Genomic DNA, 23,246 nt, shown 5'->3' with positions numbered 1-23,246 from the left:
AGTGATGTTGATGAAGTTCAACATTCCTTCATGATAAAAACCTTCGATAGATTGTTTATAAAAGGAACACACTTCAACATAATAAAAGCCATATGTGACAGACCTGTAGCTAGTCGTACTAAATGGTGAAAAAGTGAAACCTTTCCTCTTAGATCTGGAACTCAACAAGGATGCCCACTTTCACCATTGTTACTCAGCGTAGTACTGAAAGTCCTAGCTAGAGCAGTCAGATAAGAGAAAGAAATAAAGGGCATCCAGATTGGAAAGGAAGAAGTCAAATTATCCCTGTTTGCAGATGATACGATCATTTATTTGGAAAAATCTATAGACTCCACCAAAAAACTATTAGAACGAAATGATACAGATTCAGTAAAGTTGCAGGATACAAAGTCAACGTACAAAAAATCAGTAGCATGTTTATATGCCAGCAGTGAACAATGTGAGAAAGAATAAAAAGATATTCTTATTTATAAAGCCACAAATAAAACTAAGTACTTAAGAATTAACCAAAGAAGTGAAAGGTATCTATAATGAAAACTATAAAGCACTGATGAAAGAAATTGAAGAAGACACAAATAACTGGAAAGATATGCCATGTTAATGGGTTGGAAGAATCAATATTGTTAAAATGTTCATACTATCCAAGCAATCTACAGATTCATTGCAATCACTATCAAAACACCAATGACGTTCTTCACAGAAATAGAAAAAAATATCCTAAAATGTATATGGAATCACAAAAGACCCAGAAGAGCCAAAGCTGTCCTGAGCAAGAAGAACAGAAATAGAGGAATCATATTACCTGATTTTAAATTGTACTGGCGTAAAAACAGACACATGCCAATGGAACAGAATAGAAATAGAGGACCCCGAGACAAATTCACACACCTATAGCAAACTCGTTTTTGACAAAGGTGCTAAGAACATACATTGGGGAAAAGACATTCTCTTTAATAAATGGTGCTGGGAAAGCTAGATATTTATGTGCAGAAGAATGAAACTTGATTCCTACTCTCATCATATGCAAAGATCAAATCAAAATGGATTAAAGATTTAAAGGCCTCAAACTATGAAACCTACAACAAGAAAACATTGCGGAAACTCTGGGCAAAAAATTTTTGAGTAATACCCCACAATCACAGGCAACCAAAGCAAAAATGAACAAACGGGACCATATCAAGTTAAAAAGCTTCTGCACAGCAAAGGAAACAATCAACAAAGTGAAGAGACAGCCCACAGAATGGGAGAAAATATTTGCAAGCTACTTATCTGACAAGAGATTAATAACCAGAATATACAAGGAGCTTAGACAATTCTATAGAAAAAAAAATGTAATAATCATTTAAAAATGGGTAAAAGATTTGTATAGACACTTCTCAAAAGAAGACAAAAATGGCAAACCAGTGTATATAGAAGTGTTCAACCTCATTGATCATCAGAAATGCAAATCACAACTACAATGTGATATCATCTCACCCCAGTTAAAATGGCTTTTATCCAAAAGTTAGGCAGTAACAAATGCTAGTGAAGATGTGGAGGAAAGGGAACCCTTGTCTGTGCTGGTGGGAATGTAAATTAGTACAACTACTATGGAGAACAGTTTGGAGGTTCCTCAAGAAATTAAAAATAGTAGCGTATTACCTAACAATCCCACTGCTGGGTATATATCCAAAAGAAACCCATATATGAAAGAGTTATCTGCCTTCCCACGTTTGTTGCAGCACTGTTCACAATAGCCAAGATTTGGAAGTAACCTATGTGCCCATCAACAGATGAATGAATTGAGAAAATGTGGTACACATACTCAATGGAGTACTATTCAGCTGTAAAAAAGAATGAGATTCTGTTATTTGCAACACCATGGATAGAACTGGAGGTTATTATGTTAAGTGAACTAAGCTAGGCACAGAAAGATAAACAACACATGTTTTCAGTTATTTGTGGGATCTAAAAATCAATTGAACTCATGAAGATAGAGAATGGAAAGATGGTTACCAGAAGCTGGGAAAGGGTAGTACGGGGGTGGGGAGGTGGGAACGTTTAATGGATAAAAAAAAAAATAATTAATTAGAATGAATAAGATCTAGTATTCGATAGCATGACAGGGCAACTATAGTCAATAATAATTTAATTGTACATTTAAATATAAAAGTATAATGGGATTGTTTGTAACACAAAGGATAAATGCTTGAGGGGATGGATATCCCCATTCTCCATATTGTGATATTACATGTTGCATGCCTGTTCCAAAATACCTCATGTACTTTGTAAGTATATACACCTGCTGTGTACCCAGAAACATTAAAAATTTAAAAAAACTTAAAAAGATCTAAAATCACTGCTTGACGAAGATGTTAAAAGTTCGTTTAAATTCTGAAGTCTGAGGTGTGAAGAAGCCAAATTGCAGTGTTCATGAGTGTCAACCAAGACTCCTATTTGAAATGCAGATTTAAAAAATCTGATTGATTAGGTTTGAGGTAGATCTCAGATTCAGATGCAGACCTGGGGTTGGGGCGTGACAGAGATGCTACTTTAGAAAATATGGGAAGATTGATTTAGTAATTGATGATAAGCCTGTGTTACTTACATGTGTTTAAATAAATCCTTAAATCTGACATGCTTATTTTCCTTTTTATAAGAGAAAGTTCAAATATTCAACACAAACATTTTATAACTGCATATTTCATGTTTTGTGCAGGATGGGGGTAAAGATTTTTAATTATTTTACTCTATTCTGTAAAGTTACACATTCTTCTGTAATGTCTTTGAAACACCTCAGATAAAGTTTCTGGACTTGAGAGGCCAGAAAAGTTGAAATCAAGTCTCTGTAAAGGAAACAAAGTATTGGTATATACCAACCATTCCCTGTTAATTCCATTTGTATGCTGTGATCAAAGCCTCATGTTTATGACTTTTTGTCCTTTCGGGTTAGAGTCATTTAGAGTCACATAAGAAACTTTTTACCCCTTTAATTATTATAGATGTACTTTGATTCTAGGAGATCAGACTTGAGGGTACGTAGGGAAACCAAAGCAAACCAACTTTGCTTAGGTATAAGGGCAACCATATACAAATGTAAAATTTCATGTGCTGTTATCATTTACCATTTCTGCTGCTCATGCTCTCTCTCCTACCGAAGTCCCGTCATATTTTTCCCATTCACCACATCCCCCAATCTTTGAATTTTTAATTAATTGTTTTTAGAATGCTGCTTCTAATTATTTCTGGAATAATTCTGATGTTATTTCAGATAGTTGTGTGTGTTTTTTTTTTTTTTTAACAGGTTCTTTTTTTAAAAGAACCCTGGTGGATTGTATCAACTATATCACCTGATAATTTAAAATTTCTACTGTGTGAATTACAAATAAATTGTAATCTACTCCAACTTGTTGGAAAGTGGTAATAGAATACAAACTAGTCAAATACACCACTTTGTGTAATGAACTGAAACTTTCACTGATTTTGTTAGAGGCAGATCAGTCTTGTTGGTCTTATTCCTTTGAGCTTATTTTTGTCTATTTTAGAATTCTACCAACCGAAGTAGTTTACTTCCAAAAGTAATAAAGCAGTAGACTCAGACCTGTTCCATCTTTTAGAAATTTTCCTTCCTGCTTGCTTTTTATATCTGCTAGCAGTAAGTTTCTTTCTAAGGAAACTCCTCTTACAAAGAAAACTTTTAAATGAGCTGCTCTTTTCTTTCCTTTTTCAGTTTCAGAATTTTTATGTATTAAACATTTTAAAAGGCAGTAGAAATATTAGGTTCTATAGTCCCCATATGCATTATGTAACTATGACTCTTTGTAACCATGTACTAATTAAAAGACAAGAGGGTGCTGGGTAAATTTTTTTCTGGAGTTCTGAAACACTGTGATAGCTTCTGTTGTTTGAAGAATAAATTGCCCCTATGTCTTTTCTGTAGAAATCATAGATAAGTATTCTATCCTTAGTACTTTTGTTGTTGTACTAACCTTGCATTCCTTAAGTAAACCTAAACTTGTATGATATATAAGTTCCCAAAACGTTTTTGGAAATCTTTTTGGTCAGAGTATAGTCATATTCCTTTCCTGCCTTTACCGATTTTAGAAAGATAAGAGAGTACATATGCCATGTATCATATAATGCTGATGGAAGAATAAGAGGGACTTTCCCATAATCAAGCACATTAGTATTTCAACATTGAAACATGATGTCAGATGTGTTCAGACCAAGTTTTTTGGTTTTACCTTTAAATAGGTTGCAAACAAGCATTTGATTTTCAGAGTTTTGAATTTTAGGTCTTATATAATCTTTTTGAGCCCAGACTTTTTTTTTAAGGCCAAACTATATTGCGAAAAATCTATTTATTGCTTAAAAAGCCATTGTCATCACCAATATTTATTTATACAAAATTTGTGTCCTTGAAATTCAGATACCATGAGAAGAGTTTAGTATTGTCTGTCTCCTAACAGGCAATGAGAGAAGATTTCATTTTAATTTTCAGTTGGATTTTGCATCAAAATCAGGAAATCTATTTTAGAAATACTTTCCTAGAGGAGAACTGCATTTATATGTTGCAACTGTCAAAGTAGTATTCCAGCTGTGGAATTGTGTCATTGCACTCCAGCCTGGGTGACACAGTGAGATCGTAAACAAATGACGTTTAAAGACATGAAAATAATGTCTGGTACATAGTAAGAACTCAATAAATGTTAGCTGCTGCTGTTATTGTTGTGGACAGATTAGTCGCATAGATTTTGGGTGATATATTTGACTACTTGTGTCAAATGTTAAAGGGTATATGGAGTTAAACAAGAAAAAACATGAAGAATGATTTTTAGTATCGCTGGAGGTCTCTGCAAAATTGGGGCCACAACAATTTTGGTTGCTCAATAAATGGGATTTACTATTAATTTAAAATTAAATTAAAAATATTAAATTATTAAAAATTTAGTATTTTCAGGTTACTTCTTAGTGTTTTCTTTTGGAGAAACTGGTTCAGTAACTATATGTAGAACACTGGAAAGGAGCAAGTTTTATTTGTAGCTCCATTTGATTTATTTATTTAAATGTAGACTCTTTTTTCTCTCTTTTACATTTATAGCAAAAAAATGATAATAGTCTAATTTTATGTGAGTATGTGGCATTTTGGACTCTCTTTGATTCCCTTATTCATAATTCCATATTTATTGTCTACGTTTATCCTAAAACGATCTCAGTGTGCTTTATTTTTGCTCATTGATTTAAAATTTCTCTTTATAATTTAATTAGCTAATATGTCTACTAATAATTTAAATTTAAACCATTCTTTTTCAATATAAAAGGCTAGTCTAAAATCAATATGCCTATTATTTTTCCAAGAGTGAACCATTGTTTTCTCTTGGTTACCTCTTCATTATACTATACCTCATATGTGAAACTGACTTAATAATCTTACCTTCTAGTTAGGAAATATGTCTTTGCTTTTGAAGGAAAATAATCTAGGTGAAAATAGTTATATGACATCTACTTGCATAACTGAATTTCTTTGATACCTCAAATTAACAGCTACATTGTTTTTACTTATTTTAGCAAAGCTTCTCATTGTTACCAGCAAGAAGATTAGGAACTGTTTTAATATCTTTTGATTAAAGCTTATTACTCCTGTATCAGTTTTACTTACTACTCTGAAAATTTTTTTCCTTGACATCTTTTGATGTCTTTATTAAGTGTTTTTTGTTGTTTTTGTTTTGTTTTGTTTTGTTTTGGAGGTGGAGTCTTGCTCTGTTACCCAGCACCAAGGCTAGAGTGCAATGGTGTGATCTTGGCTCACTGCAACCTTCGCCTCCCAGATTCAAGAGATTCTCCTGCCTCAGCCTCTCTAATAGCTGGGATTACACACACTTGCCATCACGCCCAGTTCATTTTTGTATTTTTGTAGAGTTGGGGTTTCACCATGTTGGCCAGGCTGGTCTTGAACTCCTGACTCAGATGATCCACCTGCCGCGATTTCTTAAGCTAGTGTAACTTTTATAACTTTATTGACATTTATTTGAAAAATACATGATTCTGTGTTATATTTATAGGTTACTGTTTTTCATTTTTCTCTTTAAAATATGTCTATGAGGTGGGGGCTTATCCAGGATTTTCCTGTTCTTCAGTTAGAAAACATAAAGTGCCTAGGTAGTTTATATAGCATGGTGGTTCTTGTGGACTCTGGAACTTGACTGCTTGGGTTTGAATAATAACACTGCTATTTCCCAGTGTTGTTATCTTGAGCCAAATATATAATCACTCAGTGCTCGAGTTTTCTCACTTGAGAAATGAGAATGATAATAGTATTATCTACATTAGAGCTGTGAAGTTTATTTAGGTTAGTGCATAGTAAACCCTGAGTAATTGGTACTGTTGATATTGTTATTGCCATCTAGTGACTGCAGATGAATCAAGAGTTAAAGTAGTAGTACAGCACCAGAGTCAAGAGGGACCCAGCCGTGTCAGTGCTTTCTAATATTCTTTTTTTTTTTTTTTGAAACGGAGTCTTGCTCTGTTGCCCAGGCTGGAGTGCAGTGGCGTGATCTCTGCTCACTGCAGGCTCCACCTCCCAGGTTCATGCCATTCTCCTGCCTCAGCCTCCCGAGTAGCTGGGACTACAGGCACCCGCTACCACACCCGGCTAATTCTTTGTATTTTTAGTAGAGACGGGGTTTCACCATGTTAGTGAGGGTGGTCTCGATCTCCTGACCTTGTGATCTGCCCACCTCAGCCTCCCAAAGTGCTGAGATTATGGGCGTGAGCCACTGTGCCCGGCTATATTCTTTTCTCTGTGTGTGTGTGTATGTGTATGAATGTATGAATGTATGATATATATTAAGCAGAATTAATGGGTTTTATTATTCAAATTTTTCTGTTGCAGTCTGTATTATACCTTTTTCTTAGTGAATTAAATTAAGAACTGCTAGAAAATACGTTTCATATTCTGTAATCATTAATAAGATACTATTTTAATTCTTAGTTTTATCTGCAATAAACTGATGAGTATTTTTTAACATATATGAAATGTAGAATTATATCACTGTATACACTGAGATATCAGTATCCATTTTTTTGGCTTGCAGTCACAAAATTCTGAATCATAAATCCATAAAAATGTATAGCTGGAAATGTTCTGTTCTATAGGCCTCTAAATATGCAGCTACATGATTTTATTAATGTTATACAAACGCTAGGGGATTTTCATTAGTAGGAAGAACAGAGATTTTTAATGCATTGCATTACCTCACTTTCAGTCCTATTAGTCTCTGGATGGAGTAAACTGAAAATAGCATGCAGTCTTGTCATACCAGTGTGTGACTCTATAGGAAAGGCAAGCAATGGTTACATTTTATCTAAATAAACTCATGAGAAGAACATTTGAATTCTTTATATGGTTAAATTCTTTAAAGGCTCTTTTATAATTCAGTTTTGCTATAGGAACTGTTAACACAATTAAGGTGTTTTTTTTTTTTTAAATGTGCTGTATTTTTTGGCACTCTCTAACTTTATTTTTTCATTGATACATAGTATTTTGTACATGTCTATGGGGATACTTGTGATATTTTTTACATGCATAGAATGTGTAATGATCAAGTCAGAGTATTTGGGAGTTATCCCATCACCTTGGGCATTTATCATTTCTTCAGGCTATTTTGGTTTTGGTTTTGGGTTTTTTTGTTTTTGTTTTAGCCGAGGCCTCTCTCTTGCCCAGGCTGGAATGCAGCGATGCGATCACAGCTCATTGTAGCCTTGACCATTTGAGATTAAGTGATCTTCCCACCTCACCCTCCTGAGTAGCTGGAACCCCAGGCATGCACCACCACACACAGTTAATTATATGTAGAAAACAGGGTCTCACTATGTTTTTCGGGCTGGTCTTGAACACCTGGGCTCCAGTGACCCTCCCACCTTGGCCTCCCAAAGTCCTAGGATTATAAGCATGAGCCACCGTGCCTGGCCTCTTCTAGCTATTTTGAAATATACAATATATTGTTGCTAACTATAGTCACCTTAGTCTGCTGTCAAACCTTAGAACTTATTTCTTTCATGTAATTTTGTGTTTGTACCCATTAACTATGCCTTTAAAAAAAAGAAGACTTCTATGTAGGCAGATTCATATGATTTATTTTTGAAAATGTGAAGTTTTATGTTACTAATCTTGTTAATAAAAGAAACTAAAATTTATTGAATATTTACTGTATTTTGGCATCATACTGTGAACTTTACATGCATTATCTTATTTAAATCTCAAACTTCTCTGATATGTCTTCATCATTTAGTAGATGGAGAAGCTAGAACTCAAGTAAGATTAACCTCTTGCCCAGAGTCAGGCTATTCACTTCTATGGGTAAAATCCAAACTGTGTACTTCTAAGAATACCTCCCATGCTTTAACCTTTGAGGTTCTTTCAGTACTAAGTAATTAATCATTTTGTATATTTGCATATAGAACCATTCTAATTAGTAATCTCAATTTCTTAAATTTTGTAGGGTAGAAATAATATAATTTTGTTTTTGTTGTTGTTGTTTGTTTTTTGAGACAGAGTCTCACCCTGTCACCCAGGCTGGAGTGCAGTGGTGTGATCTCAGCTCACTGCAATCTCCATCTCCCAAGTTCAAGTGATTCTACTGCCTCAGCCTCCCAAGTAGCTGGGATTACAGGAGCGTGCCGGAGCGTGCCACTACACCCAGCTAATTTTTTTATTTTTAATAGAGATAGGGTTTCACCGTGTTGGTCAGGCTGATCTTGAACACCTGACCCCAGGTGATCCGCCCACCTTGGCCACCCAAAGTGCTGAGATAACAGGCATGAGTGACCGTGCCTGGACTAAACATGTTTATAGTAGAAATAGAGAAAAAGAATTTACAAAAAGTAAATCGTAATGTATACAGTTGGTATATATGTCATGTGATTTTCAGTTGTTGATAGTTTTTCATGTAGGGCTTATTTAAAGATGGGAGGGAGATAGGAATGATGAAATGGTAAGATAGAAATGCCAAGATAGAGGAAGTAAAAGATAGTCTACGCTTCTGGATGTTTTTTTAGGGTTAGATAGAATGTATAGAGGATATAATCACATAAAAAGAACCAGTGGAGAAAGCATATTATGTTTGACCAGAGCAGAAGAAGCTAGTATATTGGTTTTGGGTTACAAAGGCAAGATTATTGTTATTTTACCATTTATTTTATTCTTTTGATAGTTCTGTTTTTCACATGAGGTTTGATTATAATATTTTGAAGCTGGGAGGGACTCGAGATAACATATAAATAGCTAGCCTTCATCACCTCGTTTTTATAGATGAGGAATCTTGAGTGATTGATTATAAGGTAACTGTCCAAGAACACATAGCTTTTTAATGGCATAGCAGGGTCTGTTAACCATAGACTTTGATTGCATGCTTGTGCTCTTTTCCCAATAGTGTAAATTTTCTTTTCCGTAAAGTTCCCCAAACCTGATTAACCTATCTGAAAATGAAATATAAACAAGTAAATTTATATAGACACCTGCCTTGTGATTATCCCCTGTTGACATTATTTCTTGGTTTATGTGTTTGAGGTGGTGAATTGAAGTGGTAAATTGCTTAAATATTTGCTGATATGTCGTGGGTAGTCTATTTGATCTTTAATGATTGGCAGTAAATGTTTTCTTTGCTTAGAAATTAGAAATACTGGGCTTATGTATGATATACTTTAGATTTAGTTTTTCAGTTGTTAAAATTATGTAAATACTGAAATCACATTTTTCTCTCTTCATTTTGCAGTAGTATTATTGATTCCACAGAATACAGCCAACCTCCAGGTTTCAGTGGCAGTTCTCAGGTAAACAATATCTTTGTTTTAATGATACCACAAGTGTAATTGTCTGAGTTATAAAGTCATAGATTAGTTTACTAAAGTGTCCTGTCACAAAGACAACCATTTTGAATGCAGTGGTGTTGATTAGCACTTGAATAGCTCTTATGCATAATGGCAGAATCAAATATTAATATTTGCTTTTTCAATGATACTAACTTAAATTTATTTTCTTCACCAAATTGTGATGGAACAAATCTAAAGGGTTTTGCTTTGTTTTTGTTTTTTTTGAGACACTCTGTCACGCAGGTTGGAATGCTGTAGCCTTGACCGCCTAGGCTCAAGCAATCCTCCTACCTCAGCCTCTCAAGTAACTGGGTCTATGGGAGTGCACCACCATGCCCAGCTAATTTTTGTACTTATTGTAGAGATGGGATTTCACCATGTTGTCCAGACTAGTCTCAAACTCCTGGACTCAAGCGATCTGTCTGCCTCACCCTCCCAGAGTGGTAGGATTGCAGGTGTAAGCCACTATCCCTGGCATTTTTTTAAAACTTAATTTCAGAACCTGAGAGGAAGGAAATACTTTAGGAAAAAAAAATGCATAATAAGGACATAGTTTATCTTAGAGATATGAAAATTATAAATCTGTCATTGAATTATGCTTCTCTATGTTGAAACTTACACCTTTTCCATGGAATAAAGACTATAGTCTTGAGTAAAATAGGTATCAGCTTTACCTCTTTTAATTAGTTGTATGATTATTTTGAACTTTACTCTCTTCATCTTTGACTTGGAGATACTGATATCTGTCAAGCTTATTTTTGAGGCCTAATATGCTTTTTTTAACTTTTTATTTTTATATTTTATTTTATATTTTTGAGACAGAGTCTCGCTCTGAATCCGGGCTGGAGTGCACTGGCACCATCTCGGCTCACTGCAGCCTCCACCTCCCGGGTTCAGGCGATTTTCCTGCCTCAGCCTCCCGAGTAGCTGGGACTACAGGCATGTGCCACCACACCCAGCTGATTTTTTGTAGTTTTAGTAGAGACGGGGTTTCACCATGTTGGCCAGAATGGTCTCCATCTCTTGACCTTGTGATCCTCCCTTCTTGACTTCTCCAAGTGCTGGGATTATAGGCGTGAGCCAGTGCGCCCAGGCATTTTTAATTTTTATTTTTGAGATGGAGTCCTGCTCTGTCACCCAGACTGGAGTGCAGTGGTATGATCTTGGCTCACTGCAACCTCTGCCTTCTGGGTTCAAGCAATTCTCCAGCTTCAGCCTCCCGAGTGGCTGGGACTACAGGCGTGTACCACTGCGTCCGGCTAATTTTTGTATTTTTAGTAGAGACGGGGGTTTCACCATGTTGGCCAGGTGGGTCTCAAACTCCTGATCTCAGGTGATCTGCCCACCTCGGCCTCCCAGAGTGCTGGGATTACAGTAATGAGCCCTGCTCCCGGCTGTGTTTTTAAACTTTTTATATTGAAATAAGTTTTGACTTAGAGAAAAATTACAAAAATACTACAAAGAATTCCTTTATAGTTTGTATCCAGATTGTCTAAACACTTAACATTTTATCACCTTTGTTTTATCATTCTCATTCAGCCTTTCTTTTACATATATATTCATATAATTTCTTTTCTGGATTGTTTGAGTAAGGTACACACATACGTTTCTTTACCCTTAAATACGTCAGCATGTATTTCCTTAGGAACAAGGATATTGTCTTATGTAATTACAATATAACTTTAAAATTCAGGCAGTTAATATCGATACAATATTATTTCTACATTCTAGATTTTCAGATTTTAAGAATTACCCTAATATTGCCTGGGCAACATGGTGAGACCCTGCCTCTACAAAAAATAAAAAAAATTAGTTGGGCATGGTGGCATGTGCTTGTGGTTTCAGCTACTCAGGAGGCTAAGGTGGGAGGATACCTTGAACCCAGGAGGCCGTGGTTACAGTGAGCTGAGATCATGCCAGTATACTCCAGCCTGGGTGACAGAGTCAGACCCTGTCTCCCCGCCACCCCATCCCACCCCCCAAAAAAAAGAATTACCCTAATATCCTTTATAGTAAAACAAAAAACAGTGAGGTATTTTTTAATGAACATTTATTTGTATATTCACTTTATTTTAAAAAATATTATACCTATTTTTATCTAAGTGAACAGTAAATCCTTTTGGATTATATCACTTCTGTTTTACTTGTCTCCAAACTTGGACGACTACCTTGTTACTTTTATGATTAGTTTACGTGACTACTCTGTACATCATCCCGTGTTATGTTCATGTACAATACATACATTTGGCCTATTCTTTTTTATAGTGAGTTTGCAGATTAGTTTGTGTCTGTTTCTGAACAGCCATGAAAATACCAGATTCAGTTATTTTTATACAACATAATGGAATACATTAGGATAAAATTTAAAGCCTTAAATTGAAATATACTCTAGGAACTTGAGAGAGAATAGCAGTCCCTGTATCTGGAAACTGGCTTAGCATTTATAACTAGCCATTTATGTTCTCCTTCTGAACATAATTTCATAGAACATCAACATCAGACAAGGCTACTCTCTCTGACTGCTGAAGCAAAACAAAAAGCAAGATCACTCCATAAAGTTGTCTAGCCACATTTAAAAAACAAAGTCACTGTGCAAACTATAGGAAAATAAAAACAAACCTACCCTGACCAATGTGAGTGATTTCTGCTTCTTTACCAGTTAAAACTGTAGCTTCCCTGTAGGCTTCTGTGCTCCTAAATAAGATTTGTCATTACATAAGTTACTGAATTAGAGAATCATTCCCATTTGACAGTATCTAATCCACAGTGAAGCCCAACTTTCTTGAACCCTCCCACAAATTACTTAACAAGTGTCTTACTGAGCCATCTCTCACTTATTCATATTTATTGCAACTAGCAATAAATAAAACTTGTTTAACTACAGGTGTTTTTTTAATTGGTTTTTGGCTGGAGGACGTTGACCAAACTCTATATAGGGGAACAAGAAGAGGTTTCCACAGTTACCTTTTATATTAACATTGTTTTGGAAATTCTAGCAAATCCTATGAGCTAGAAAACAGTAGAAATTGAATCTGAATACAGCCTTCAGAATGTGAGAAAATGTTTGCAGATTACCCATCTGACGAGGGATTAATAACCAGAATATATAATGGAATCAAACAATTTGACTGCAAAAAATAATCCAATTTAAAAATTGACAAAAACTCTAAATAGACATTTTCAAAAGAAGATACACAAGCGGTCAATAGGTATATGAAAAAATACTTATCATTAACCATCAGGAAAGTGGAAGTCAAAACCACAATGAGATATCGTCTCACCACAGTTAGAATGGCATTATCAAAAAGATAGAAGTAACAAATGTTAGAAAGGACATGGAGAAAGAGTGAATGCCCTTATACTGTTGAGAATGTGAAGTAGTACAGCCGTTATGAAAAAGAGTATGGAGGTTCCTCAGAAAACTAAAAATATAACTGTCATATGTTCCAGCAACCCCACTGCTGGGTATATATCCAAAAGAAAGGAAATCGGTATATTGAAGAGATATCTGCACTCCCATGTTTATTGCAGCACTATTCACAATAGTCAATATTTGGAATCGACCTTTAGGTGTCCATCAACAGATGAAAGGATAAAAAAATGTGGTGTATATACACATTGGAATATTATTCAGCCATAAGAAAGAATGAAATCTTGTCATTTGCAGCAACATGGATGGAACTGGAGATCATTAAATTAAGTGAAATGAGCCAGGAACCAAAAGACAATCAAACATCACATATTGTCAGTCTTAAATGGGAGCAAAAAAAGTGGATCTCATGGAGGCAGAGCGTGGAATGGAGATAGTAGGCAGAGAAGGGAAAGGTATGGGGGTGGGGATGGAGAGAAGTTGCTTAGTGGGTACAAAAATATAGTAAGTTTGGGTGAATGAGTTCTAGTATTTGATAATACAGTAGGGAAGTTATAGTTAATACTTTATTGTATTTTTCAGAATAGCTAGAAGAGAAGAATTGCAGTGTTTCCAACACAAGAAATGATAAATGTTTGAGAATATAGAAATCCCAGTTACCCTAATTATTACATTGTATTTGTCTATCGAAATAATACATGTACCCCCCACAGATATGCACAACCATGATATAGCAACTTTTCTAAAAAGAAATTGAATCTGGAGGAAAAAGAAAAACAATCAGAATCTTTTTTTTGAAATATTTTGGAGTAGCACTTACTTTTATGTGGTGAAGGAGACTTTTGGTTTGAGATAGTACTCCGAGACAGTGTGTTAATATCGTCTCATCCCCTCCCGCAAGAAATCCTATTGCTATATTGCTCTCCTCACACCCAAAACTTAGAAGAATTTATAGATGATTAAAAGAGAAAATACGGAGTAAGAGCTGCCTAATCTGTGAGTCACTATATGCATGGTAAATGCATGCTTAAGGATTAAATGACAAGTCTCCTAGGAGAATTCTTAGCATCTGTTAGAGGACTGGGTAGTTTTTGAGGAGGAAACCATACTAGTGTTGAGATGGAGCTGACATGATACATTGCACTGAAGGCCTTACCCTTCATTTCTAGCTGTGCTCCAAATAATAGCTAGACCTAAAATAAATTGACACAAGAACAATTGAAATAGTGGATAGTCGAGTATAAGCCTGGCAAATCCAAACTAAAGAATACTGTAAAACTAAAAAAAACTCCAAAAGTATGAATAAAATAGGACAGTGTTTCCACGTCAATAAAAGGTATATTTTCCAAAAGTAGTAAAACTTTGTATCACGAAGGATTGGAATTTATGTAAAGCAAAATCTGTTAGAAATTAAATAATTAGGGGCTGGGCATGGCGGCTCACGCCTGTAATCCCAGCACTTTGGGAGGCCAGGGCAGGCGGATCGCGAGGTCAAGAGATCGAAACCATCCAGGCCAAAATGGTGAAACCCTGCCTCTACTAAAAATACAAAAAAATTAGCTGGGCATGGTGGTGCATGCCTGTAGTCCCAGCTACTTGGGAGGCTGAGGCAGCAAAATTCCTTCAACCCGGGAGGTAGTGGTTGTAGTGAGCCAAGATTGCACCATTGCACTTCAGCCTGGCGACAGAGCAAGACTCCATCTGAAAAAAAAATAATAATAATTAGGTAGCATGTATTTTGCAGTTACTTTTCATAGACAGTGTTTGAACTATTCATAGGTATTAACTAACTTTCAGAACTACTCTGTGAGATAAATACTACTATTATTATTATTTTTATTTTTTGAGGCGAGGTCTCGCTCTGTTGCCCAGGCTGGAGCGCAGTGGCACCATCTTGGCTTACTGCAACCTCCGCCTCCCGGGTTCAGGTGATTCTCCTGCCTCAGCCTCCTGAGTAGCTGGGATTACAGACACACACCACCACACCCAGCTAATTTTTGTATTTTTAATAGAGACGAGGTTTCACCATGTTGGCCAGGATGGTCTCGATCTCTTGATCTCATGATCTGCCTGCCTCAGCCTCCCAAAGTGCTGGGATTGCAGATGTGAGCCTCTGTACCCTGCTGATAAATACTATTATTATTTTTTATTGAAAAGGAAACTGGTACACAGAGAGGTTATGGAGGTTGACTCAGTTAATATAGCTAGTAAGAGGAGGGAGCTGAGATTTAAACCCAGACGTTGTGGCTTCAGAGTCTTTGCTTTTAAATACTGAATTTACTCAAGCAGCAGGTTTTGGGGGTTTTGTTGTTGTTGTCAGTTTTTTGTTTTTTGTTTTTTGTCTTAAACGTACCTGATATTTACGAGGCTCTGAGGACAAAAGAACAAACAGAGACAAACAGAGACAGTCTATAAAAGAGTAAATGAAGACTCCTCTGAGTACCTGTGTGTTCGAAAATCAGTGCATTCAAAAAATACTGCTAGTGGAAATATTATTTATCAAAAATTTCTGAAATGTGGTCAGAATTGTACTAAACATTCGTAGTCTTGAATGCTTTCATTTTTAGATAAGAATGAAAATAAATGAGCTTATTATTTACCCAAGAGCCTACATTATCACTAGATGGTAAATATAGAAAGACCAAAAAAAAGCCCATATACAACGTAAGTTGAAATTAGCTATTATGATACTGAGTACATTAAAATAAGACAGTGTTGATGCATACTAATCAAAACCACATTCTTAATGAAATGTAATTTTAAAGATTATAAAATATTAAAATAGTTCAGATCAATTTTAGAACAATTTGTATAGACCAGTAACCATAATTACTAATTTAGTTAGATTCCAATTTAAAATAAATCCCAGTAGTTTTTTTTAAGGGTGTGTGGAATATGGCCAATTAACATTAAAGTTCATTAGTAGAATGAATTATTCAGAGGTTAATGATGAATTTACCTCATCAACTATTAAAATGTACTCTAAGACTGCTGTAACAAAAGAAGCAGAATAAAAATTTAAAATCTACCTAAAAGTAGTAATTTAGTCTGTGATAAAGGTGGTCATGTAGATCCGTGGTGAAAGGAGAGATTAAATGCATGGTGTTGGGACAAATGGGAAACTTTGAAGGAAATTTAGCTTGTTTTCACTTACTGAAAGAGTTCAGATCAGCTAAACAACAGTTTTAACAACAGTAAAACTATAGAAATTAAGAAAGAAATCTACCCTACATATAAGAAAGCACCACAAACAAAATTTAAACCCAAATTGGGAAAGGTGTCATAATTAGGGCAAGTAAATGGCTTAATTGCTTCAAAATATTAAAAGCTTTGATAATTTTTTTTTTTTTTTTTTTGGAGACAGAGTCTCACTCTGTTGCCAGGCTGGAGTGCGGTGGTGTGATCTCAGCTCACTGCAGCCTTCACCTCCCAGGTTTAAGCAATTCTCCAGCCTCAGCCTCCCGAGTAGCTGAGACTACAGGTGCGCACCACCACACCCAGCTAATTTTTGTACTTTTAGTAGAGACAGGATTTCACCATGTTGAACAGGATGGTCTCGATCTCTTGTCTTCATGATCTGCCTGCCTTGGCCTCTCAAAGTGCTAGGATTACAGGCGTGAGCCACCGTGCCTGGCCAATTTTATCTTTTTAATAAAAGCTCCAAATAGGGTAAGAAGATGGTGCAGGATGTCAATATTTTTAAAAGACAAAAATTCACACATTCAGCTTATATGAAATAATACTTAATTTTGCAAATAAATAAAAGCAAAATATAGAATAATACAAGGTACCAAAGAAATCATCTGATAGTTATGGGTAAAATCAAAGGGATGTTCCAAAATGGGAAATACTCTTACTTGCAATGAGTGTATGTGCTTCAGCATGTGCCTATTGGGGAAGGGTAGGTGGAGGAAGGGAGAGTGGTAATGAGTTGATAGTCTTCCAGGAAGATAATTTGGCAGTATATACATATGATCAATGCTAAAATAGTTTGATTTGCAAATTATACACAAAGAAATTTATTTTAAGGAGTGATTCTAAGTACTATGTAAAGATTATATACCGGTATTAATCATATGTGTGTGAAAATTCTGGAAAAATAAACATACCCAGCCATAGTAGTTGCAGAAATAGTGCTCAACTATAGGATGGATTACTTTACTGCTCTTAAAAATACTATTTAGTAGTTGAAATTGAATGGAAAAAAACGCTAACAATATAATGTAAGTGAAGCCAGAAATGTATGAACTTTATAGAGTTATATTTCTGAACTTTTGTAATTGCCTATTGATTTTGCTTCAGAGTTGTTATAAAACCATAGAACAATTAGCAAAATTAGAAAATATTGATATATCTGAGAAAACTTTAAATTTTTAATTTTAAATTCTTTACAATTTAAATTTCAGCAATGTATTCACTAATGTCCTTTATAGAAAAAAAAATTCTAGTCCAGGACCATTCTGAATGACTTGTTGCATTTATTTGTCATGTCTCTTTAATCTCCTCTAAATTGGTACAGTTTTTCAGTTTATGACATCAACATTTTTGAAGAGTATAAGTTATTTATTTTATAGGATGTTCCTGAGTTTGAATTTGTCTTGTGTTTTCTTATGCCTAAGATTCAGATTATCTATTTTCATCAGGAATACTATAGTAGTCCTTTTTTGTCATCCTTAGTTTGTCATATCTGGAGGCATATGATATCTATTTGTCTCAGTGCTGGTGATGTTAACTTTGATCACTTGATTAAGATGGTGGCTGCCAGATTTCACTGCTGTAAAGTTACCATATTCTTCCCTTTGAGCCTCTATTATTATATCTTATAATAATAATCATTGATATGTTAGTTGTCCAAATGATGATTTTCTGAGTTTTTATATCTTCCACATTTATTAGTTAGTCCTTCTGTTTGTTTATATCATTGTGGAATCCTGGGTCATTAATATATATATCCTGTTATTAATTTTGAAACTCAAGTCATCTTATATTTGGCTAGTTGGAGCTCCTTCAGACTGACTTCTGTATCCTTTTGACATATTTCTGTCATTCTTTATAAGTACTTTCTTAGACAATAATGTTCCAGCTTCATTCCATACTGGCATTGCCCCAGTCCTGGAATCAGTCTTGTATCCAAGAAACCTCTTTTCTTTTAGTGGAGAAATATATTTTAAAACCAAAAATCTTAAGTACGCTCATTGTTCTTGGACTATCATTGCTTGCAAGCTTTCTCAGTGGACAGAGCTAGGAAATATATGTATTTGTATGTATTAATATATATTGTTATATATTTACAACCATAATATATAAGCATTAATTGCATATTAATCACTGTGTTTGATTACTGAAGGACTCCCAGGAATCAAACAGTTTATATTTCTGGAACAGTATGATTACAGGCAATGGATATACAGAACAGCCTAGCAGCAATAGTGTATTTATTGAAAGAGATCCAGAGAATTCAGTCACAATATTCTTTGTCCTTCCACTGCTAGGTTGCACAGGAATTGCTTTGTTACCAGATTTAGAATCACTACTGGCTTGGGTTTGAAGCACCTGAGTACCAGGAGATCCAAAGTCTGCTTTTGGTTGGAGTCTCTGATGTTGAGCTAGTCATGTAACCACTCAGTGGATTCACCTTGCCTACTGCCTAGACAGAGTCAATTTATCAAGACAGGAATTGTGATAAAGTGTAATTCACGCAGAGCCAGCTGTGCTGGTACTCTAATCAGTCTCCCCGAGCATTTGGGGATAAGAATTTTTAAGGACAACTTAGTGGGTTGGGGGAAGCCAGTGAGCCAGAAATGCCTGATTGGTTAGATAGGAGATGATATCATAGGGAATTGAAGTTGTCCTCTTGCAGTGGGCCAGTTCTGGGTGGGGGGTACAAGATCAGATGGGCCAGTTAATCAATCTGGGTAGTGCCAGCTGATCCATCAAGTGCAGGGTCTGCAAAGTATCTCAAGCACTGATCTTAAGAGCAATTTAGGGAAGGTCAGAATCTTGTAGCCTCCAGCTGCGTAACTTCTAAACCATGATTTCTAATCTTGTGGCCAGTGTTAGTTGTCTAGTCGCCAGCAGGAAGGAGGTTTGTTTTTGGGAAAGTGCTGTTATGGTCTTTGTTTTAAACTGTAACCTGTAAATTGGCTAGGTGCAATGCTTACACCTGTAATCCCAGCACTTTGGGAGGTCAAGGTGGATGGATTACCTGAAGTCAGGAGTTCAAGACCAGCCTGGCCAACATGGAGAAACCTCATCTCTACAAAAAATACAAAAATTAGCAGGATGTGGTGATGTGTGCCTGTAATCTCAGCCACTCAGGATGCTGAGGCAGGAGAATCACTTGAACCCATAAGGCAGAGGCTGCAGTGAGCTGAGCTCGTGCCACTGCAGTCCAGCCTGGGCAGCAGAGCAAGACTCTGTCTCAAAAAAACAAAACAAAACAAAAGACAACAAACCTATAAACTAAGTTCCTCCCAAAGTTAGTTAAGCCTGTGCCCAGTAATGAACAAGGACAACTTGGAGGAAGCAAGATGGAGTCAGTTAGGTTAAATCTCTTTCACTGCCTTAGTCATAATTTTGCAAAGGTGGTTTCAGTCACTTAGATGTGTTCTTTTGGTTATGTAACCAGCTTTAACAGACACTACTGAAACCAGGTACAAATCATGCAAATCGTGAATTCAATTATTATTACTAAACAATGCTGACCAACTGATGTGTTCTGCTCCAAAACAACTCACTGACTCATGATTACAGAAAATTATTTATCTTTAGTTAATGTATTCTGTAGTGTAGGCAAGGGTCAGTAGCTCTGGAGATAACTAGGTGGTCAGTCCGTACAAGCTGAGGTCAATCCATGCTATTCTAGCATATCTAAGGTTCATTTTAGCATTTGTCCTTTCTATATTTATAATTTCCTCTTCTGATGGAAACCTAACTTTCATGATCAAAATACATTTACTTATTTGCATAGTCTTAAAATAAGTACAAAAGGTAGCATGAAAATTGCTGAGAAAACAAATCTAACTAGAGATATTTCTTTGAAATTCCGTTTGTCTTTAGCCTGAGAATATATACTGAAAATATAGTATATTCAAAGGTTATTTAGATTTGTTTAATTTTCTTCATTTTAGTTGTGACATTTCTTTAAAATAGTTTCATTTACTTCTATTTGTATTTTACCCCACTTTCCATCCTTATTATATATATCCTTTTTGAATATGTAAAATATTAACCTGATTCTAAAAATCAGAGCTGTATAAAAAGTTACAATCAATAACTGCTACCCTTTCAGCCCTTCTACCAATTTCCCTACCTCCATCTTTTCCACTCCATTTCTACTTTACCCTCTGTAGTTCACCAGTTTTATTAGTCAGATTTGCAGATACATATGCACATTTTCTTATTTTTGCTGTCTTTCACAAAGGGTAGCTTTCTAGTGATCTTTTTCTGTACTTTGCTTTGTTTAACAATTTCTGAGGAAAGTAATTCTATAGAAGTTCATAGAAGTCCTCCTTATTCTTTTTTACAGCTGCATGAAACTTCTTCATGTGGTTGTATCATAATTTATTTAATCACTTTGTTATATAATAACAAGAAGGTGGTTTCCATTATTTTGAAATTACAGCCAGTACAGCAGTGACTAAGTTGTGCCTGTGTATTTTCATATTATTGGAGGTATACCTTCAGTGTAAATACCTAGAAGTGGGATTGCTGGGTCAAAGGTATGGATGGATAGTACCAAATAAACCACCCCCCAAAAGCAGTTTGTGTCTTCACCAACAACTTGTAAATATGTCTGTTTTCCCCACAGCATCTCTAATATAATGACTTTTCATAGTTTTTATTTTTTGCCAGTATAGTAGGTGAGAAATGTATCTTAAAATAGTTTTGTGTTTCTTTAATTATGACTGAGATTGACTGTGTTTTCATATGTTTACTGGTATACTAATATACTTATTAGTGAGTAGCATACTTGTATCTTTAGCTGACAGACCGTTTTCTTCTATTAGGTGCTTGACTTTTTTGGTTCAATTTATAAGACTTTGTTATATTAGGAATACTAGTCTGTTACCTATGACCTGTGTTGCCTATAGTTTCTTCCTATTTTGTGTTTGTTTTTTTTTTAACCATTCAAAAGTTTTTAGTTAAAATTATCAATTTTTAAAAATTACATCTAGATCTTTGAATCATAATTAAAAGCTTCTCCCTACGACCAGGATGTAGAGAAACCCATTCTTTCTTAAAATACTTGTCTCATCTTTATTTTTTTACATTTAAATTCTCAATCTGTTAGGAGTTGATTCTAGTGTATGTTTTGAAATGTGGATTTAATGTCATCCATCCAAATGGCTAGCCATGTGCCCCAGCCCTGTTTTAAAAAGTTCATCTATCTGCTGGTCTTTTTCCGGGAAGTCTGTATTGTTACCACTTCTTTATTGTAGAGGCTTTATGATATGTTTTAATGTCTAATATTTCTTTTCTTCCCCCTTCTTAGCTTGTCTTTTTCATTGTTTTGCAGAATATTTCTTCCTGTTTGTTTTTTCATAGGAACTTTAGTATCAGTTTATCTACCTTCATAAAAAAGCTTCTTGGTATTTTTTATTGGAACTGCCTTTATCTTATCAATTATCTCAGGAAGAATTGACATCTTTATGATACTGATTTTAACTCTAGGCTTTGCTTATATTTTTCATAAGTTTATTTCTAAGCATTTTTTTAAAGCTGAAATTTTGTTTTTAAAAGTAAATTTTAAAATTAAACTTTTAATTTTGAGATTTTAGTAATTATAGAGTTATGTGCAATTATAAGAAATCTGAAATATAAAAATCCAGAATTTGAAATGTTCCAAGATTTGAAACTTTTTGAACTGCGATATGATGCTCAAAAGAAATGCTAATTGGGGCATTTTGGACTTTGGATTTTCAGATTGGGGGTGCTTAGTTGGTAAACACAATGCAAATATTCCAAGGCAAGGAGGAGGAGAATGGTTTGCAGAGCTTCCATGCCCTCTCTGGGCATGCATGCTCTCCTGATCCTCCTAGACCTCAATGTGTTCACCAACCTGGAAACTCATTCAATTTTATTGTTCAAGAGCTTTATAGAGTTTTATAGAACTTAATCTCCAGGCCTCAGCCATTTCCTGGAGGTTGGCGTGTGTGCAAAAGTTCCAGCTCTCTAATTACTTGGTAGTCTTTTGACCAGCCTTATCCTGAGGTTTTGTAGGTGTCCCACCCTAAGTCACTTCACTAAATTCAGGTATAATCAAAACGAACTTGCTATGAATAACAAAAGATGCTCATATCACTCAGGAAACTCCAAGGATTTTAGGAACTGTGTGTGAGGAACTGTAACTGCCCAGTGGGTTCTCCTTCTCCAATGCCTAGACAGAACCGTTTTATCAAGACGGGGGGGAATTGCAATAGAGAAAGAGTAATTCACGCAGAGCGAGCTGTGCTTAAGATCAGAGTTTTATTAGTCAAATCAGTCTCCCCAAACATTTGGGGATCAGAGATTTTAAGGATAATTTGGTGGGTGGGGGAAGTCCAGTGAGTCAAGAGTGCTGATTAGTGGGGTCAGAGATGAAATCATGGGGAATTGACTCCACTGAGTCAGTTCCTGGGCCAGGGCCACAAGATCAGATGAGTCAGTTAATCTATCTGGTTGGTGCCAGCTGAGCCATCAAGCGCTGGGTCTGCAAAGTATCTCAAGCACCGATCTTAGGAAGAGTTTAAGGAGGGTCAGAATCTTATAGCCTCCAGCTGCATGACTCCTAAACCTTAATTTCTAATCTTGTGGCTAATTTGTTAGTCCTACAAAGAATGTCTAGTCCCCAGGCAGGAAGGAGGTTTGTTTTGGGAAAGGGCTGTTTCCCTGTTTGTTTTAAGCTATAAAGTAAGTTCTTCCCAAAGTTAGTTCAGTCTATGCCCAGGAATGAATAAGGACAGCTTGGAGGTTAGAAGCAAGATAGTTTGGTTAGGTCAGATCTCTTTCACTGTCTTAGCTGTAATTTTGCAATGGCAGTTTCAGA

General features: G+C 35.5%; 1 protein-coding gene across 11 annotated transcripts in view; it reads left to right on the top strand.

Moving 5' to 3' along the window:
- The window catches only part of RFWD2 (ring finger and WD repeat domain 2, E3 ubiquitin protein ligase), a 256,292-nt gene that overhangs the window by 81,732 nt on the left and 151,314 nt on the right, over window positions 1-23,246 (top strand). For 10 of the 11 annotated variants that reach the window (XM_011981442.1, XM_011981440.1, XM_011981435.1 and 7 more), the window contains one exon: window positions 9,753-9,810. The exons of the other annotated variant lie outside the window; for it this stretch is intronic. In XM_011981442.1, the coding sequence (XP_011836832.1) occupies window positions 9,753-9,810 (58 nt within the window). The remainder of the gene's footprint in view (window positions 1-9,752; window positions 9,811-23,246) is intronic. 11 annotated transcript variants of the gene reach the window in all.

This window comes from Mandrillus leucophaeus, unplaced genomic scaffold, assembly GCF_000951045.1.
Source record: "Mandrillus leucophaeus isolate KB7577 unplaced genomic scaffold, Mleu.le_1.0 Scaffold226, whole genome shotgun sequence".
Taxonomy (NCBI): domain Eukaryota; kingdom Metazoa; phylum Chordata; class Mammalia; order Primates; family Cercopithecidae; genus Mandrillus; species Mandrillus leucophaeus.
Note: the sequence above shows the minus strand (reverse complement) of the source record. Positions and strands in the feature narration are given on the sequence as shown.